This window comes from Psammomys obesus, unplaced genomic scaffold (genome assembly GCF_907164565.1).
Source record: "Psammomys obesus unplaced genomic scaffold, mPsaObe1.curated_primary_1811, whole genome shotgun sequence".
Classification (NCBI taxonomy): Eukaryota; Metazoa; Chordata; class Mammalia; order Rodentia; family Muridae; genus Psammomys; species Psammomys obesus.
Window position 1 is genome coordinate 18557817 of NW_026591598.1, and position 18391 is coordinate 18576207.

At 52.6% G+C, this 18391-nt stretch overlaps 1 protein-coding gene across 1 annotated transcript in view; it reads left to right on the plus strand.

Moving 5' to 3' along the window:
* Padi2 (peptidyl arginine deiminase 2) overlaps nt 1–18385 on the plus strand; it is a 38659-nt gene extending 20274 nt beyond the window's left edge. The window contains exons 6-16 of the mRNA XM_055611088.1: nt 302–427; nt 5280–5458; nt 5977–6080; nt 6846–6957; nt 8779–8886; nt 11166–11317; nt 12146–12290; nt 13059–13152; nt 15233–15318; nt 17117–17245; nt 17602–18385. Of these exons, the coding sequence (XP_055467063.1) occupies nt 302–427; nt 5280–5458; nt 5977–6080; nt 6846–6957; nt 8779–8886; nt 11166–11317; nt 12146–12290; nt 13059–13152; nt 15233–15318; nt 17117–17245; nt 17602–17835 (1469 nt within the window). The 3' untranslated portion in view covers nt 17836–18385. The remainder of the gene's footprint in view (nt 1–301; nt 428–5279; nt 5459–5976; nt 6081–6845; nt 6958–8778; nt 8887–11165; nt 11318–12145; nt 12291–13058; nt 13153–15232; nt 15319–17116; nt 17246–17601) is intronic.
* The last annotated feature ends 6 nt before the right edge of the window (nt 18386–18391 follow it).

Below are 18391 nucleotides of genomic sequence, written 5' to 3' on the forward strand. Positions count from 1 at the left end.
AAGAAAGAAAGAAAGAAAGAAAGAAAGAAAGAAAGAAAGAAAGAAAGCAGGAACTCTGTGAGTTCCAGGCCAGCCTGGTCTACATATGAGAAAAAAAAAGACTAGACAAAAGGAAATTCCCAAAGGGTTGACCAGGTCTCCCTGGTGCTGGAGGTAAGCACCTATCCCTTAGGTCTCTCAGTAGTTACCACGATGCATGCATGATGGAGGCAGGGTCCTTGTACTGGTGGGAAGAGTAAAAGCAATGGTTAAGACCAGCTCCCACAGGGCCCTTCTCGTAACCTCCTCTATCTACCTACAGACCTCAAGGACATGTCTCAGATGATCCTACGGACCAAGGGCCCTGACCGCCTGCCTGCCGGATATGAAATAGTCCTCTACATTTCCATGTCGGACTCGGACAAAGTGGGCGTGTTCTACGTGGAGAGTGAGTGATCCCCAGCAAGCACACACACCTTTGCAGCCACTACTCTTCTCCCTGCCCAGGTGCCTGGGGCTGTGGAGCGCACAGAGAGATTCATAGATGCCCATCTGTCCTCCCCTGAGGAGATCCTGTGTCTACATACTTCTTTCCAGTGGCCAGGGAAGTAAGGGCCTTTGAAGTCAGGGTCCTGTTACCTTTATGATACCTAAGGCCAGATAGGCACGTCTTCCGGGTGGTGTCTGGCATTTCTGACTTTGAAGAGTCCCTGGAGATGCCATGGCTGCCCCTCTTTGTCCTGGTGGTGACCGGGTATCCTGGATGCCGCTATGTAAGAACCATACTCTGTGTTGGAGCTGGTCATCTAATCTGCTGTGCTGTAGAGCCACCCGGGTGCCAATTCAGCAAACGTGACTGTCCCCTCACCCCCACTGCCCTGGAGGAGTTGCCCCCTGAGTGAGGAAGGCTTGTCAGAAGAGAGGGAACAGATCAGGTCCGAGAGACTGTCGGCACAGAGGATGCACTGGCTAGGTGGGCCAGAGAGACCTCTCTGGGAAGTGACATTTGAGATGAGACTCAAAAGGAGCAAAGAAAAGGAGCTGGCAAGGAGCGAGCCAAGCAGAGATACAGTGCACAGCAAGTTCGGAAAAGGCGACCCATTCAGTGGTTTGGAGAACAGAAAGACCAGGCTAGTGGGTTGTGCTGGAGAGCAGAGGTGAGCCAGCTAAGCCGGGAGGGCCGGAGCAAAGGCAGATTTGTGGCTTATTTTCAGTGCAGTGAGGAGTCACCTCGGAGGTTTTGTTTTGTTTGTTGAGACAGGGTCCTGAGGTCTCTAGCTCCCTATGTAGGGGAGGGAGGGTGACCTTCACTTTCTGACCCTCCTGCAGCCACCTCCTAGGTGCTGGGATTACAGCTGTACATGTCCATGATCATGCCCCATGATCAAACCCAGAGTCTGGTACCTGCTGGCCAGCCACTTTATAACTGAACCATATCCCCAGCCCCCCAGAGAGTTTTGAGCAGAATCGTTAAGATCTACCCACGTGAAGAGTCCTGTCTGTAAAGCATGCTTGCAGTTTGTCCAGCAAATGGGGCCTGCTGTCTGGAGGCCAGAGCCCTGAGCCTCACCCTGGGAACCCTTCTGGATAGACCCATTCCAAACAGGAAGTCACTATGCAGGGCCCTCACCTCAAGGAGTGACTTAGTTGGAGACCCAGTAGGCAGAGACTCTAGGATGCTAGCCTTAGGCTCCACCCTGGACTCTGACCTCTGGTTAGAATGTCCCAAGTCAGGCTGGCTCCACTGCCCCAGGGAGCTGAGAAGTAGATGTGTACATGGCTGAGACCTAGAGTTGCCATGCAGCAGAAGGGGGCAGGAAGGACCCAGCCTGGACTTGGACATTGACCTGTGGCTGAAAGGGACATCCTAGCATTCTCTAAATGTTTCTTCGCTTTGCTAACAGAAGTATTCTCAGGGCTGGCTCCATTCGCACCTCTCCCTTGCCATTTGAGATGGGTCCTGAGCAGGCAAGAAAGATCTCCTGCTGTGAGCGGGCGAAGAGAGCATCCCCCCCTAGATGTCTTAGCTCGGCCACCATCCTGCAGGGAGGGTGGCTGCTGGGTCAGAGACCGCTCCCCCAGTCAGTTTCCCTCTAGGTGTGGATTCTGGGTGTCTTGGTTGCAGTTCCTGCTCCTCTGATAAAATACTCTGGCAAAAACAATTTAGAAGAAAAGGGGTTGAGGCCATCTCACAGTTCCAGGCTGCCGTCCACCATAGCAGGGAAGCCGCAGCAGTAGCCTGGCTCTCTCTTCTTTTCATTCTGTCCAGAGTCCAGCCCGGGAAATGGCGCTACCCACGTTAACTCACCTCAGTGTTTTTCACAGGCCACCCTGACCTAGACAGTTACCCCTTTAAGAATTCCTGTCCCCAGTGAGTCTACATTTTTATCAAAGGGACAATCAATGGAGGGAGGGGTTTACTTTGAGTCACCAAGGCCCAGCAAAAAGGACAACAGATTTTAATCTTTGGTCCAGTATCCCTTTCTTCCATGTGAAGATATGGGTATTTTGTCAGAGTTTTAGAGTATTCTGTGTATAATGTGTCATGTTACTTCGGGGGAGACAGTTCAGTTCCCCACAAGGTCAGGAGTTAGGCTCTGGGATCCCTGAGGGCCTCCTCTGTGATCCGGCATAGAGATCACTGGGGTCCTCACTGTCAAGCAGCTGGCCCGTGGAAAGCTCTCGGTAAACCGTAGCTATCGCTTTGGTTGGAATTATGTGAACTGGTGGTCATTATGGTCAGGGTGGACAGAACTCTCCAGTGCTCCTTGGAAGACCTAGAGACTTGCTCCTCCAGTCTCAGCTTTCCCCAGAATCTCTAAAATTGGAGTCTTACCTTCTACAAGGACACAGTAACCAACGTGTCCCCGTTTGTCCAGCATCTCCCTGGTTTTTAGCACCAGACGTCTGTCATGCCAAGACACCCTTCCATCACAGGCATGCCGAGACAGACTATCGGTCTCATTGCAGCTGGAAAGGTTGTAGCAAATCAGACCACATACCAGGGCAAATGACTGGAGCTCAGGAGAGGCCAGGGGTGGCTGGGGGCCACTCAATAGAAGCACATTGTTGGTGCCTGCAAGGACAGCCAGCCATGCCAGGGGTGGCAGGACCTGCACCAAGTTGGGGACCATGACCAGCGATAGAGGCTCTTTGAAACAAGAGCTATGTTGTTCCAGCCTGAGATTCAATCTGCCTGGAGCTGGTGCAAACTGCCAGCAAGCAGCCCTGAATAGAGATGCTTTGTAAAACACAGAGCACAGCCTACACGGGGAGGAGAAAGCCGCCAGCCGCTGGGCAGAACGAATCCTCCCACCAGACCCACCCGCCTCTGCCGCAGGCCCCGTGAGAGCCGAGGGAAACTTGATAACTTCAGCTTCTGCAAGATCAGGTGGCTTCTAGCTTTGACATCACTCCCATGAGCACAGCTGAAGTGCAGCCTGTGTCATGTAGGTACTGACGGTAGCAGAGGGTAAGCGCAGATACATACCTGACCCGATCTAAGTGGAGACGGGGTTCTAGGGCACCAGCTGGTGTCCTGGGTGAGAAGGATGTACTTTCTGTGCTGGCCTGTGACAGGGCGCTTGGAACCTTCAGGGTCAGAGTGTGTGCGTCTTTAATGTTCAGCCCCGCCTCCAGGAGGCTGAAATGCCACTTCTGTGCCTTCCATCTGGAAGGCACTGGCTGGCAAAGTGGTGAGTGATGCCTAAAGGGGCACATTCACCACACCTGGATTCTCCTCCCAGTACCCTGAAGTCCCAGCTGTGTTACCCATGGTTACCTGTGTTCCCAAGGTTACAAAAGTCATTGATGCTGTGTCGTCTATAGTGATCCTGTGACACAGAGACTATCACAGAGACTATCTGTGAGCAATTGAGTGTGACTTGTTTGAGAGGTTAACAGAATTCACAGAAGGTTTATAACTTGCCAATGAGGTCTGAACTGAAGTCCCTCTAACTTGGGAAGTCAGAGGTGACCTGTTCATGGTGTCATTCAGAATCAGGCTCTAGGTGAGCACACTGTCCTGCCTCAAGCCTACATTTCGGGGCATTTTGAGGGACACTGGCCTTGATAGTTTTTAGCCCTGTTTACCAGGAATGGTCCTGTTCAGTGCGCTAACCCTTAGGGAGCTGGTCATTAGCCGATATCGTTGTTGAAATTGCTGAGCTGAGCCTGATCTGCTCTTCCAGCTTTGCAGGGCACAAAGAAGCTGCTTCTGGGACTGTGTAGGGCCCTATCTCCGGGCCTTTGCCAATGCAAGTATCTCTTCCTTACACATCCTCGAAGGCACCCTGCTGCCCCACAAGGGAGGCTTAAAGCCACTTCCCTCTGCTCAGAAGGCTCCGCTGCCTCCCTGCCCTTCCCCGCCCTGAGTAACAGTCTAAGATCTGCCCTTAGACGCCTCCACATCCGCTCTCTTACCATGGGCCCAGCCCCACTCTTAGACACAGAGGCTGCACCATGACTTTTGGCTCCCTGAAGGTCTTTGCTCATGCTGGCCTAAGTAACTCAATTCTTGAGCCCTGGGCCAGCCCTGAAATCCCCTGTGGATCTCTCCCACGGGCTGATGGGAACCGTTGTTTCACTCAACAGACATTTATTAAACGTGATTACGTGCCAGACAGGCAGATGGCCTGGCAGGGCCGTCTCTCACAAACATTTGTGCAGGCTGCAGTGGGGAAGGCCCGCACCAGACCATGGCTCGCCCGCTCGCTCGCTGCGGGTGCACAAAGGACTCCTTGACAGGGTTAAGGACACACGTCTTCCAGGCAAAGGAAATGGCCCTGGAAAGGGCTGGGAGTTTCACAGGGCAGGGGTGCCTGCCTCCAGAGAGCCACACAGCACGGCTTCCGCGGTACAGAGAATTTCTCAAACAAACAGCACACTCCTGTTGTATTCACACCAAGAGGATAGGAACTTGGCATTTGGAATTAGACATGAATTGGAGGCCCTGCCCAGCCGTCTCTGCTTTCTGAGCCTGTTTCCTCCTCTGTAAAATGGGAATAACACCTCCATGCTACGCTAGCCATGCCGTTCCGGTCTGCACTCATTTCCTACACGCCATTCCCACAGCAGCTCATTTTCCAGATGAGGAAGCCAGAAACCAGCCGGCACACGGCACGCCAAGACTATGGCAATGACCAGCTTGCACCGTCCTGTGGTGTTTTCCATTTGTGCTTTTCTCTCTGTGTCTAAAAGTCAAGTCACTCTGCCCCTTGCCCCCGTCTGGGAGCTCCCTGACCGAATGGGCTCCTCTCCTAATGGGAGAGGGTCCTAACGTGGCCCACCCCCCTCCACAGACCCGTTCTTCGGCCAGCGCTACATCCACATCCTGGGCCGGCAGAAACTCTACCACGTGGTGAAGTACACGGGCGGCTCTGCGGAGCTGCTGTTCTTCGTGGAAGGCCTCCGCTTCCCCGACGAGAGCTTCTCGGGCCTGGTTTCCATCCACGTCAGTCTGCTCGAGTACATGGCCGAGGTGAGAGCTGCAGGCCTCCCCTGTGCAGCGATGTACGTCCCTGCCTCAGACCTGGGAACTTCGAGGATAGGAGCGAAACCTTCCTAACCATGGACTTTACGGTCCTGTGACTTAGTTTCCCCGTCTGCAAAGTAAGGATTGTAGTACCATCTACCCCGGGAATGGGTTGATACTGCAGGAATCCCTGGTGTGTGGAGCTGGAGAGGTGGCTCAGCAGTTAGGAGCGCTTGCTGATCTTCCAAAAAAGTGGAGCTCATTCCCCAACACCCACATATGGGCAGCTCACATCGGCATGTAACGCCACCTCCAGGGGATCTGGGACCCTCTTCTGGCCATCATGGGCGCCTGCACACATATACACGCAGAAACCCAAACCCACACATACCCATTTAAATAATCCTTGCCACAGCTCCTAGCACACAGTAGGTGCTCAGTAAATGTACTGTTGTCAGCCCACCGAGAGGGGACCACAGTACCCAATGTGACTCTCTGGTGCTCCTCCTCTCTCCCACGCCCAGGGCATCCCGCTGACACCCATCTTCACAGACACTGTGGTGTTCCGGATTGCTCCATGGATTATGACCCCCAACATCCTGCCTCCCGTGTCAGTGTTTGTGTGCTGGTAAGGGTTAGGGATGGTCCACACAGGCAGTGTGGCAGGGTGGTGAGGAAATGGGCTTCCGGGTCAGACTGACCTAAATCCATTTCCTGTCTCCACCATTTAGCAGCTCTATGACCTGCAACAGTTTAGGTGGCCTCTCGGTGACTCGGTTTCCCTGAAACACACATACGCCAGTCTTGCTGTGAGGGCTAAGATGATGCCTCTGCATCGATGCCTTTGTCCTGGCTCAGGCTGGGTGCCATCTTTCCCCTTTCCCTTCTCACTCTTCAGCCCTCTACTTTGTGGGGCTAGGTTCCCGCCTCGCAGTGGTACCTGGCTCACTCATTTTTGCTCACTCATTCAGCAAAATTTTACTGAGTGTCTAATATGTGATTACTTAGCGCAGCAAGATGAGGAGGGAGGACAAGAATTTTCTACATGTGTGTAACTGACAGTTCCAGAAGGGACAGTCTGCCCATCCCCACCCTTCATGCCAGGGTCTCCCATGTTCCAGGCATACCACTTTCTAAAATCTAGGGAGAAAGAATTAGGGCCTTGAGCCTATGGGGTGAGAGGTCCGTTCTTACTCTTATTATTAGTGACCTTGACAAAACTGTATAAGAGGGTGGGGTTATGTGGCCCATGGCCCCAGTGGTCTTTACAAAGTAGCTGTGGATACAGATGGGGTCCTTCCTTATCAGCACAACCCAGTCCAGAGGGCCAGCAGCAGTGGCACTGGTCCCCCCTCACTCTTCCTCCTGCCCTCCTCTTCTTGACGCTCCTCAGCATGAAGGACAATTACCTGTTCCTCAAAGAGGTCAAGAACCTGGTAGAGAAAACCAACTGCGAACTGAAAGTTTGTTTCCAGTACATGAATCGCGGGGACCGCTGGATCCAGGTGAGGGGCCCGTGGGTGGCCACCGGATCCAGGGGAGGGGTCCCAGGGGCGGGATGCAGCAAGGGCTCCGGCTGGAACAGACTTGCTGGGAACAGCCCGGTACCCAGTTGCCTGTGTGCGTGCACTCCTCTGTCTGCTCAAGTGCACAGAGACTTGGGAGAACACGCATGGCTTCTGGTGGCAGTCTAGACATTTCAGCATCTGTAGCCATCCTTGGGGGCTGGTGTGGCCTCCCGGGGAGTACTATATGGCAGCTAAAAAGAAAAGGGCCAGTCTATGACTAAATTTACAGAACAAGTTTGGGTTGTGTCTTGGAAGGAAAATTTAAAGACATGGTATTTATATTTTTAAAATGAGGTCAGTGTCTCAAAGAGATAATTGGGTGACTCTTGTGATGGACAAAGGCAATCTGTTGGAAGATGCCCTGCCATCATTTGCTTGTTAGGGGGGAGCTAGGGACCAGAGATAGGCTGGGAACGAGATGTACTTACCATGACGCTAGGCTCATTCATGTTACTTTTGTGTTCAATCTTTTTATTATAGCCAAACAGTGGTGAAACATGTTTTTAATCCTAGCACTCAGGAGGCAGAGACAGGCAGATCTCTGTGAGTTTGAGGCCAGCCTAGTCTACAAAGTGAGTTCCAGGACAGCCAGGAACACACTGAGAAACTTGGCCTCAGAAAGAAAAACAAACAAAACAAAACATAAATCTTTTTACGACATTGATTATTAGGGACTGTGCACACATCACAACCCACATATGAAGGAGGTCAAAAGAGAGCTTGGAACAGTTGGTTTTCTCCTTTTACCATGTGAGTGTGGGGGATCAAACTCAGGTCATCAGGCTCAGCAGGAAGTTCCTTTACCTGCTGAGCCACTTCACTGGCCCTCTTTTGATTTTTGAACCAGATTCCCACTCTGTGGCCCAGGCTGGCCCTACACTCCCAAACTTCTTGCCTCTGCCTTCTGAGCGCTGAGGTTTCAGGAGTATACTGCCTACTTTATCTGTTCGCTTGTTTTTTTGCCTTTTGAGACAGGGTTTCTCTGTGTGGCCCTGGCTGTCCTGGAACTCGGTGTATAATAGAATTTGAACTTCTGATCCTCCTGCATTTCACCTCCCAAGTGCTAGGATTACACACACATACGCCACCCTGCTCACAGTATGAAGTGCTGGGGCTTGAACCCAGGATTTCATGTGTTAGCTAAGCACTTTTTACACCTGGGTTACTTTCCCAAACCCTGGTTTTGTGCTTTGAGCTTTTTTTAAAAGCCAGGTTGGGGCTGGAGAGATGGCTCAGTGGTTGAGAGCACTGTCTGCTCTTACAGAGGTCCTAAGTTCAATTCCTGACAACCACATGGTGACTCACAACCATCTATACTGGGACCTGGTGCCCCCTTTTGGCCTGCAGCTGTACATGCAGAGAGAGCACTCATATACATAAAATAAACAAATGCATCTTTAAAAAAACAAAAATAAAATAAAATAAAAAAACAGAGTGTAAAGCTGGGTGTGGTAGCACACACCTTTGGTCCCAGTACTCAGGGAGGCAGAGGCAGATGGATTTCTGCAAGTTTGAGGCCAGCATGGTCTACAAAGAGAGTCCAGGACAGCCAAGGATACACAGAGAAACCTGTCTCAAAGACAAAAACAAACAAACAAAAGAACAGGTTCTCAATACGTAGCTGAGGCTGGCCTGATACTCTCCAGCCTCCTGCCTCTGCCTCCTGAGAAATGGGATTACACCCCCCCTCCATCACTTCCCAGACACCTCTGGGTGCTGCTATAGTTAACAGCTCTCCTTATCCCCCCCCCACCACAGGATGAAATAGAGTTTGGCTACATTGAAGCACCCCACAAAGGCTTCCCAGTGGTGCTGGACTCCCCTCGAGATGGAAACCTGAAGGACTTTCCCATTAAGCAGCTCCTGGTGAGATGATAAGGGACACGTGGGGATGACAATGGGGACCTTTAGAGGACAGCGTGGTCAGGTGATGTGTGGTACCCAAAGATAACTATTCTTCCACTCAGGGCCTCTGTTTTCTCATCTGCAAGATGAGTCAGTGGGCCCTGAGGTCCGATGCATTCTCTAAACTGGGACAGTGCCTTGTGAGAAATGAGAACCATGAGAGGCAGAGCAAGGCTTGGGTCCAGAGGCCTTGACTCCTGCTGCTGCCCCACCCTCCAACTTATAGCTAAGTAAGTTTCCAAGAGGCAAGACAAGCATCTGCAGATTTAAGCACTCATTGGAACTATTTGATGTGAGTCTCAGTAGGGCTTATTACAGCAATTTGACCCCTCACCATCCCAGGAGGCCGTATCACCCCCACTTTGTGGCCTCAAGCCGTGTGGGGGACTGAAATGTGCCTCTCTGCCTCCTCACCCTTCAGTTTGAGCCAGAAGTTCGTGTGGAGCATGTTATAGAGACAGCAGCAGATCTGGCTGTCCCATGAGGGACAGACTCTGCAATAGATGTCAGGCCAGCCAGAGGTAACCTGCCCAGGTCCCCTCTGGAGAGGTGGCAGAAGCAGTGTGTGAGCCTCATTCCGGAGTGACGGAGGAACATGGCCTGTACAGCACTCCCATGTCAGAAAGGGGACCTTGGGCAGGCTTCTGGACTTTCGTGAGCCTCAGTGAGCCCCCGTAAAACAGGAAGATGTCGCCCAAGGTTGTTACTCAATCAGAGACATGCAGAAGGCATCAATTCTGTGCCTGATCAGTGGCCATCATGGTCTGGTTTCACTGCCCCAGCCTGGAGGCTGCCCTCTGCGGGCCTCCATCTGGGGGTACTGCTCATTTTCCCTGTCACTGGAGGAGGGACCCATCAAATTGACCACCCCACAGCTACCACAGGCAGCAGCAATAAGAACGGAGCCCACAGCCCTGTCCTTTCTCTTCCCCTGGGCTCCACCTGTCTTTAGTGTTCCAGACTGGCCTGGGACCAAGGCCCGGCCGGCTTGCATTGTTCCCGGAGACCAGGCCAGGACCGGCTTTGTGCTGCGTGCCTGCCAGTCTGTGTGATGCCGTAAAGTTCTAGCTGCCACCTGGGGCCAGCTCACACATGGCCAAGGAGGGGGCCCAGGCGAGAAAGCGCTAAGCTCCTGATGCCATTGAGGGCGTGCCTGTCCCTTGAGCCTCTTAGCTGAGGCAGCATAAGCCACATCCGCCTACCACACAGCGTTCTTGGGTTAGTTGGTTTGGTTTTTTTAGGTCAGGAAAGCTACTCCCTGCTCTAGTATAAACTCCCAAACAAGGTCCCAAACTCCCAAAAATATATATTTTTTATCAAAAAAGAATTAATGTATATATATAAGAAATCTTAAAATCTAGGGACGGGTGGGAATCTTCCCTTCTTGCCCACAAAATCCACTTTACTGAAGTGCTATATACTAAGGACCAAGAGGCTGACTGTGGGATTGATGGACAGGTACAGTTGTTTGGATGGGTAAGGGATGAGTGGATCAGTCAGCTGTCGGTAAGGCTGCAGTGACAAACAAGGCCCAAACCGTATCGACTGACAGCAGCCAGTCTCTGCTGCTGTTCACAGCCTGATGGTGCGCTGTGTCTCTGCAGCCTCATTCTAGAGCGATGGTACAGCCTGGCTGAGAACTGCCTTTCTCCTAGTATGGGAAAGAGAGAAAGTGAGCAGACACAAGCCAGAGCACTGGCCAACCTCTCATCTTGCTCATGTTTCATTGGCCAACGCAAGTCGTGTGACCCTGAGTTCTTTGTAGGGAGATGCCAGAAGAAGCCATTCACAGTGGGTCAGGATGCACAGAGCTCTCTCTCTCTAGCAAATCCCTGGGGGATCATCAGACCGCTACTAAGAGGCCCGTGGCCTCCTAGTTGGAAGCCCACTCACAGAAATAGAAACTGAGGTTTAGGGAAATTCTGAGATGGCCAGGAAGAACAACAGAACAGGGGGCCAGATCTTGATATCACCCTGGGTGCCCGTGCCTAGGGAGCAGGACCCAGTCAGAGATGGCATGCACGAACATCAGACCCACACTCACTCCAACACGGCGTCGGCACTTACTCAGACTCCCTGGTGGCAATGAGCCGCCTCGGGTAACAGCCGTCCTTAAGGCTGCGACTCCAGATCCACAGACTGCAGGTGGCACAAGGGTTGTCACCAGAGGATGGCTGCTGGGAAAGGGGCATCCCGGCTGTAGCAGGCTAAAGGCAGGTGTGTGCCCTCTCTTTGCCCAGGGCCCAGATTTCGGCTACGTGACCCGGGAGCCCCTCTTTGAGACTGTCACCAGCCTTGACTCCTTCGGGAATCTGGAGGTCAGTCCCCCAGTGACTGTGAATGGCAAGACGTACCCGCTTGGCCGGATCCTCATCGGGAGCAGTTTCCCACTGTAAGATAACCCAGGGCAGGTCTAGGGGTGGCAGGCACAGGGGCATGACTGTCTCTTGAGGGGGTTTTGTGTCTGGAGTGCACCTAAGGGAGACATATCCCCTTCCACAATGCTTTGGGAGGGTATGTGGTGAGGTGTAGGCCAGGTGGGGAAGGGGTGTGGGAGCCTACCAAAGGCACACTGGCAGAGGAGAGTGGAGACTGGGGGCTGACTATAAATGAAAGAGGAGAAACAAGGCATGGCCCAACCTCACAGGCCTGAGTCCCTGGCTCCATCGGCTGTCCACAATAGCCGTACTCTCTGCCCAGCCAATGAAAAGGCAGTTTCTGCTTTGACCTAAATAGTTACTGGGAGAAAGTGAGCCACCTGGAACCTGAGGTCACCCAGGATTTGAGCATCAAGTCCCTCTGACCCGCATGGAATGTTCTATCTACAGGACGTGGGTAATGACCATTAGCCCACCCTCTCCCAACTCGGTGGTCACTCATGCACTCAGCAGCTACTTCCTGTCCCTCAGTGGAGTGCGGAGCCCTTGCCCTGCCTCCCAGAAGATGTTGGGAGTCACAGACACATCAAGTCCACAGTAGGCATGGAGGCTGCCTCAGCTGCTCACGGACAAACTCCTGAGCTCATAGCTCAGGAGTTGAGTGTGACAGTGCTCAATTACTCTTTCAGCCTAGGTTCATGCCTTCTGCCTGAACCAGGGTCTCAGCCTTGCTGGTACCACCCAGATCTGGCCTGGGCTCCAGATGCATCCTGGGGCGGGGGGGGGTGCTCTGGTGCAGGGGCACAAGGGTAACCTGCTCCTCTTCTCCAACCCTGCCCTAGGTCTGGAGGCAGGAGGATGACCAAGGTGGTCCGGGACTTTCTGCAGGCCCAGCAGGTGCAGGCGCCTGTGGAACTCTACTCCGACTGGCTTACTGTAGGCCACGTGGATGAGTTTATGACCTTCATCCCTATCCCAGGCAAAAAGGTAAGCTGATTCCCAAGAGTAGAGTGAATTCACAGCCAAGAATCCATGCACTGCCTGGACTTACCAGCAGAGCGTGGGGTCTGGAGGAAGAAGGAAGTGGCTCAAGTTGGGTCTATGATGCTGTGGCTACGGGCAGGCAACTTCTAACCCACAAGTCCAGAAGATCAATATTTCCACGTGTAAGCAATATAAAAATATATATTGCTGTGCATTGTATGTACATGTTCCTGAGGTGGGTGAGTGGGGGTGTTGCTGTCTAGTAAGATGGTCAATTAAGCACCATCTTGCTTTTTGAGTCTCTCACTAATCCTGGAGCTCACCAATTGGTTAAGCTGGCTGGCCAGTAACACCAGGAATCCACTTCTGCTTCCCCCCTCCCCTCTGACTTAGCCACTATTGCTGAGAAGAGACATCATGACCAAGGCAGAGGGAGGGAGGGAGAGAGAGAGACAGAGAGAGAGAGAGAGAGAGAGAGAGAGAGAGAGAGAGAAGCACCTGGGCCTGGTGTGAGCTTTTGAAAGGAAAAGGAAAGGACTGGCTGCCAGCGTGCATCCTCAGGTTCTCTGCAAACCACTGTCCCTTTGGAGTAGCCCCGCCCTTCCAGGCCATGTTCTTGACATGCTGCTGCTGCCCAGGATCAGAAAGAGACATGGTCCTAAGACAGACAGACCCTCTCAGGAAGCCGGTGGCAAGTAATTGCTGCCCCTCTGGGGTCCTGGCCACCTTCCCCTCCTGACAATGTACCACCCACTGGGGCATCTCTTGCAGGAATTTCGGCTGCTCATGGCCAGCACCTCAGCCTGCTACCAGCTCTTCCGAGAGAAGCAGAAGGAAGGCCACGGGGAGGCCGTCATGTTCAAGGGTGAGTGGTCACGAGCCCTTGACAGGCAGCCCCACAGGGCCCTCAGGAGGACCTTGTCTTTGCCCACCCAGCTCCACCACCAAACCCAAACCAAAGAGCACACATGGCTGCAGTTGCAGAGTTGGTAGAGCGCTTGCCTAGCATGCACAAAGTCCTGGGTTCAATCCCCAGCGCTGCAGGACCCAGGCCTGGTAGTGCTTGCCTGCAATCCTAGCACTGCCAGATGAAAGCAGAAGAGTCCTAACTTCAAGGTCATGTGACCCGGTCTCAAAAGGACCAGTCTTGGAGAGGGAGCAAAGGACCCAGACTGCCACGTGATCAGCACCCAGGAGCTTGTGTTTTCAAAGCAATGGGATGGAAGCCAGTGGTCTTACACTCTTAGACCAAGCCACTTCCCCTTCTGCCAGCCCTCTCCCTCACCCCCAGTAAAGTAAGGAGGGGAGAGAAACAGTGCTGATGCTGGCGGCACAGGAAGGAAACTGGTTTCTGCTGATACCGTGCCTCTGCACAGCCTGGAGAGAGTCTTCATCTCCCTCCTAAGTGGGGCAGCCCCAGGGATGAGTTTTGCGCTTGAATTAATCATGAGAAAGAGAATCAGCTAGGGAAAGCCGCCAGCCAGCAGGGTGAGGGAGGCCACAGCACCCCTGTGCTCCCTTACTGTGGTAAAATATACATAACATATTCCATATTCGTCATCTTCACCTTTTACCATCCAGGCTGTTACAGTGTTCAATAACAATCATTACTGTCTCTGACCCACTCAGCATTTTTTTTTCCTTAAATTACTTTTTGCCACATCTGTGGCTAGTATCCTGAAACTCACAGTCCCCTGGCTAATGCTTATAGGTTGTCCTCCGTGTCCGTGGAGTGGAACTGAAAGTGTTGCCGGTGTCAAGGACCGGTCCACTTAAGACTGCCATCCTAGCCGGGCAGGCTAGGGAGACAGACTGAATGAGATGTACTTCCCACGCTAGGTTCTTTTGTGTTTTTTTGTGTTACATCTTTTTTATTATAACTCGGCAGTGGTGGCACACACCTTTAATCCCAGCACTCGAGAGACAGAAGCAGGTAAATCTCTGAGTTCGAGGACAGCCTGGTCTACAAAGCAAGTTCCAGGACAGCCAGACCTGTTACAAAAAGAAAACACTGTCTCCAGAAACAGAAACTCCCACCTCCCATTTAAAAAAAAAAAAAAAAAAAAAAAGACTGCCATCCTTTGGTGCTAGCCTCCTGATGTCAAGTTTGTCCTGGGTTGGCAGGCATGAGGCTCGGCTCTCTAGAAGCTCTATTTCTATCTTAAACTTGCTGCCCACACACACACCCCACGGCTAGAGGTATCAATGTCATAGGGACGCAGGTGGCAGCTCAGGCACAAGGTTCCCTGGCTCTGGTCACTTTGCTGCTGCAGGGCCACAAGTCTGGGATGTGTAGAGAGCTGGAAGCTCTTCCAGGATCGAGCGAAAATAATGTATAATGGTCTTAGCACTCGGGAGGCACAGGCGGCCAACCCACGCTACAGAGACCCTATCCAAAAAATTAAAAGGAATAAATTTTAAACAAAGATATGGGTTCACAGGGCTGCTGTCGGGCTGTGAAGGGAAAGTGAAGGGAAGCTTTCAAGAATCATGGAGCCTCTATGGCTCAGTTTCCTCACCTTTAACAGCGGTAGCTGCCTCACGGGGACACGGGAAGACCGCTAAGTTAATGCACATTAAGCATTTAAGAGATTGACTACTAGGGCTGCTGCTTATCTAGTGTATATGAGGCCCTAGCTGCCAGCCCTGGCATGGGCACTCGGTGTCACTATCTGACCTAAAGCCTCCGAGCTGTGGTGCTGGAGTCAAAGGCAGGCTCTCTCCAGGGCAGGGTGTCTGACCCTGGTCAGCAAGTAACATTCAAATAGGACACCCAGGTGTCTGCTCTTCCTGCCAGAGAGAGCAAGATGCCTACAGGCTTCCTGGCTTAGGAGACATGGAGTGAGAAATGCATGTTTTTTCCCTGGGTAGAAGGAGATTACCCTCCACCCCCACCCCCACCCCAAGCAGCTAAGATTTACTGTCATCCTCTGACCCCATAACAGGCCTGGGGGGCATGAGCAGCAAACGCATCACCATCAACAAGATCCTGTCCAATGAGAGCCTCATGCAGGAAAATCAGTACTTCCAGGTGCGGGGGTGGGGGATGGGAGGGTGAGGGGGCAGGGGTGGGGTGAGGGGTGGGAGGGGGCGGCAGGGTCCGGGTGCACATCTGCCTGTCCTGGCAGAGGCTGCTTCTATGGAGAAAGGTCAGAGGCTTGGGGCTTTGGCCCAGGGGGACCTCCAGGAGCACCTGATGGCTTTGCTTGCTGTGCCTCTGTGCTGACAGGGACAGAGGGCTCAAGGAGCTGCAAGCCCAGCAGGAGACTTGGGAACGCAGTTGTCCAGAGGTGGCCATCTTATCTTTTGAACCTGCCTTTCTCATGCTATCAGGATGCGGGTTGTAGTAGGCAGCCGAGTCGGGCAATGGCAGTGAGGGGGGAGGGCTGGAGTGTCAACACAGGGTCAGGCAGAGTTTATTCAATGTTTATTCCAACCCAAAGCCCTGCTACTGTGTGGACTTCAGGCACAGCCTGAACAGCTCTGTGTCGGTTGGTATGTGCAGGTGCTGTCATAGCTGCAGAGGTTCAAAGCCTCACCCCATCCTCAAAAGCAGAGCTCTTAGATGCCCTGAAGCGTTTGGACAAGAGCTTGCATCTCACTCTGACTCCGTTCAAGCTGAACTGATTACTGTAGACAGGGCTTTTCTGAGCATCAGTTTGCTTAATCCTAAATCACTGTAAAACCCTGGTTTAATCACTGAGGTGGGAGGAAGTGGCAAGGGACCACCAATTAGCTCTTACCTGAAGGTCACAGAACCTGGTACAGCCTGGCCTCGGCAGCGGGGAAGGTAGGCAGCTACACAGGGCCCATTGAAGCTGAACCAACGCCTCACTGAGTGTACTGATCTCTCTCTCTCCATGATCCCTGTGAGAAACAAAGACACACCCCCGCACTCCATAATAAGAGCTCTGGAGCAGCAGAGTATCAAAAAGCCAGGCACTTGATCTTTGCAAAGACCATAGGAGCAGTGACCGACAGCCCAGGAGAGCAGACCCCTCCCCGCTTCCCTCATTAGCTGAGTAAACAGGAGGACACAGTCCTACCAGGTCACCTGGGCCTCTGCCACTGAAGTTTGTCTGGTTTTCAGCGAGGACTGTGCTGAATCCCGTCTGTTTATGCTCTGTGTATGTTACAGTTAACAGTTACATGGCTGTCAGGTCCGCCAGTCGCTAGGTGAGCTCAGCTGCTAGCAATTCTCTTCTGTAAAGTTCAAGTTTTTTGGGGGGGTGTGTGGATAGGCTAACAGAGCTTGGGGGTGTAGCTAGAATAGCAGGCATTAGTAGGAGTCCAGTGTTTGCTGTTTATTTGTAGCTGGGCCTCAAGTCACTTTTGAAAATGGACCATTATCCTGAGTGAGATAACCCAGAAGCAGAAAGACACACACGGTATATACTCAGTATAAGTGGATATTAGCTGTATAATAGTAGGATAAACATTCTAAGATCTATAGTCCTAAACAACAGGGAGGATCCTAGGGAAGATGCTCAATCCTCACTCAGAAAGGCAAACGGGGTGGACATCAGAAGAGGGAGAAAACAGGAAACAGTACAGGAGCCTTCCACAGAGGGCCCCTACCCTGAAAGAAAGACTCTACCCTGCAGGGTATCAAAGCAGATGCTGAGGCTCATAGCCAAACTTTGGGCAGAGTGCAGGTAATCTTATGGAAGAAGGGGGAGATAGAAAGATCTGGAGGGGACAGGAGCTCCACAAGGAGAGCAACAGAGGCAAAAAATCTGGGCCCAGGGGGTCCTGCAGAGACTGATGAATCAACCAGAAGCCATGCATGGAGAGGACCTAGACCTCCTTCCTTTTCTCCCCTCCCCCAGCGCTGCCTGGACTGGAACCGTGACATCCTTAAGAAGGAGCTGGCACTGACTGAGAGGGACATCATTGACCTGCCAGCTCTGTTCAAGATGGATGAAGACCATCAGGCCAGGGCTTTCTTCCCTAACATGGTGAGACTTTCTTCCCTGACATGAGGGACTCCAGCCCAGGCCCTCATGCCACACCCAGCACGGTAGAACCAACCAGCTCCAGAAGTACCTGGCTGAATTGCTCTGTGTCCTCACCTCTCTGGCACTTGCCCTCTATGAGAACCTCCGTTACCTGCTAGGTCCCCAGACCCTTTATTTTAAGAGATCGGAAAGTACTTTGCAAAATGTCACAGCACAAATCGGGCATACCTCAAAATCTGTGCCTCAGTTTCCCCACCTCTAAAGAAGGATCCGGATAACACTCCCTGCATAGGGCTGTAACAGAGGCTTGACACCCATACGCAAACCTGCTCCCCAAACATTCGCTCCCCTCCCAGGTGAACATGATCGTGCTGGACAAGGACCTGGGCATCCCCAAGCCTTTCGGGCCCCAGGTGGAGGAGGAGTGCTGCCTGGAGACCCACGTCCGGGGCCTGCTGGAGCCTCTGGGCCTTGCCTGCACCTTCATCGATGACATCTCTGCTTACCACAAGTTCCTGGGGGAGGTTCACTGTGGCACCAACGTGCGCAGGAAGCCCTTCGCCTTCAAGTGGTGGCACATGGTGCCCTGACTGGCAGGGGCCCCAGCCCTCCCTCCAGGTCCTGCCTGTGCCCCCACGTCCTACTCCTTCAAGAAGTGGGTGGGATGGGAGGTATTTGTGCCTTGTTGTCCCTGGAGAAGGGCCTCATCCACTGAAGCCACCACAGTAAGCTCAACCATCCCCCCTCCGAACATAGCTGGCTGGACACATGGCTTTAGTGTGCAGAGCTCTGGCAGGGAAGACTAGACTTCAACAAACCATGTAGTCAGACTATTCCCCCAAGAATCCTCTACTCCAGGTCAGAATGAGGGAGAAAGAAAGGAGGCTCTCCCGGCACTGTGCTCTCATGTTCAGGGTAGACCACAAGGGCCAGGACTTTGAACGCTACCGTCATTTCAAATTCTCCTCCCTCAGGGCCTCCAACCATTCATTCCTTATATCTTTCACCCTCTCCTAGCTTCCTGTACACACTGAGTAAGCACTCCCTGAGGGTCCAATCGTTCAGCTTAGACTCTCCTGGAAATAGATCTTAGAAGAGGAGAGTTCTTCACTGTCTGTGGATGCAGGCTGCCTAAATTTGGGGGGG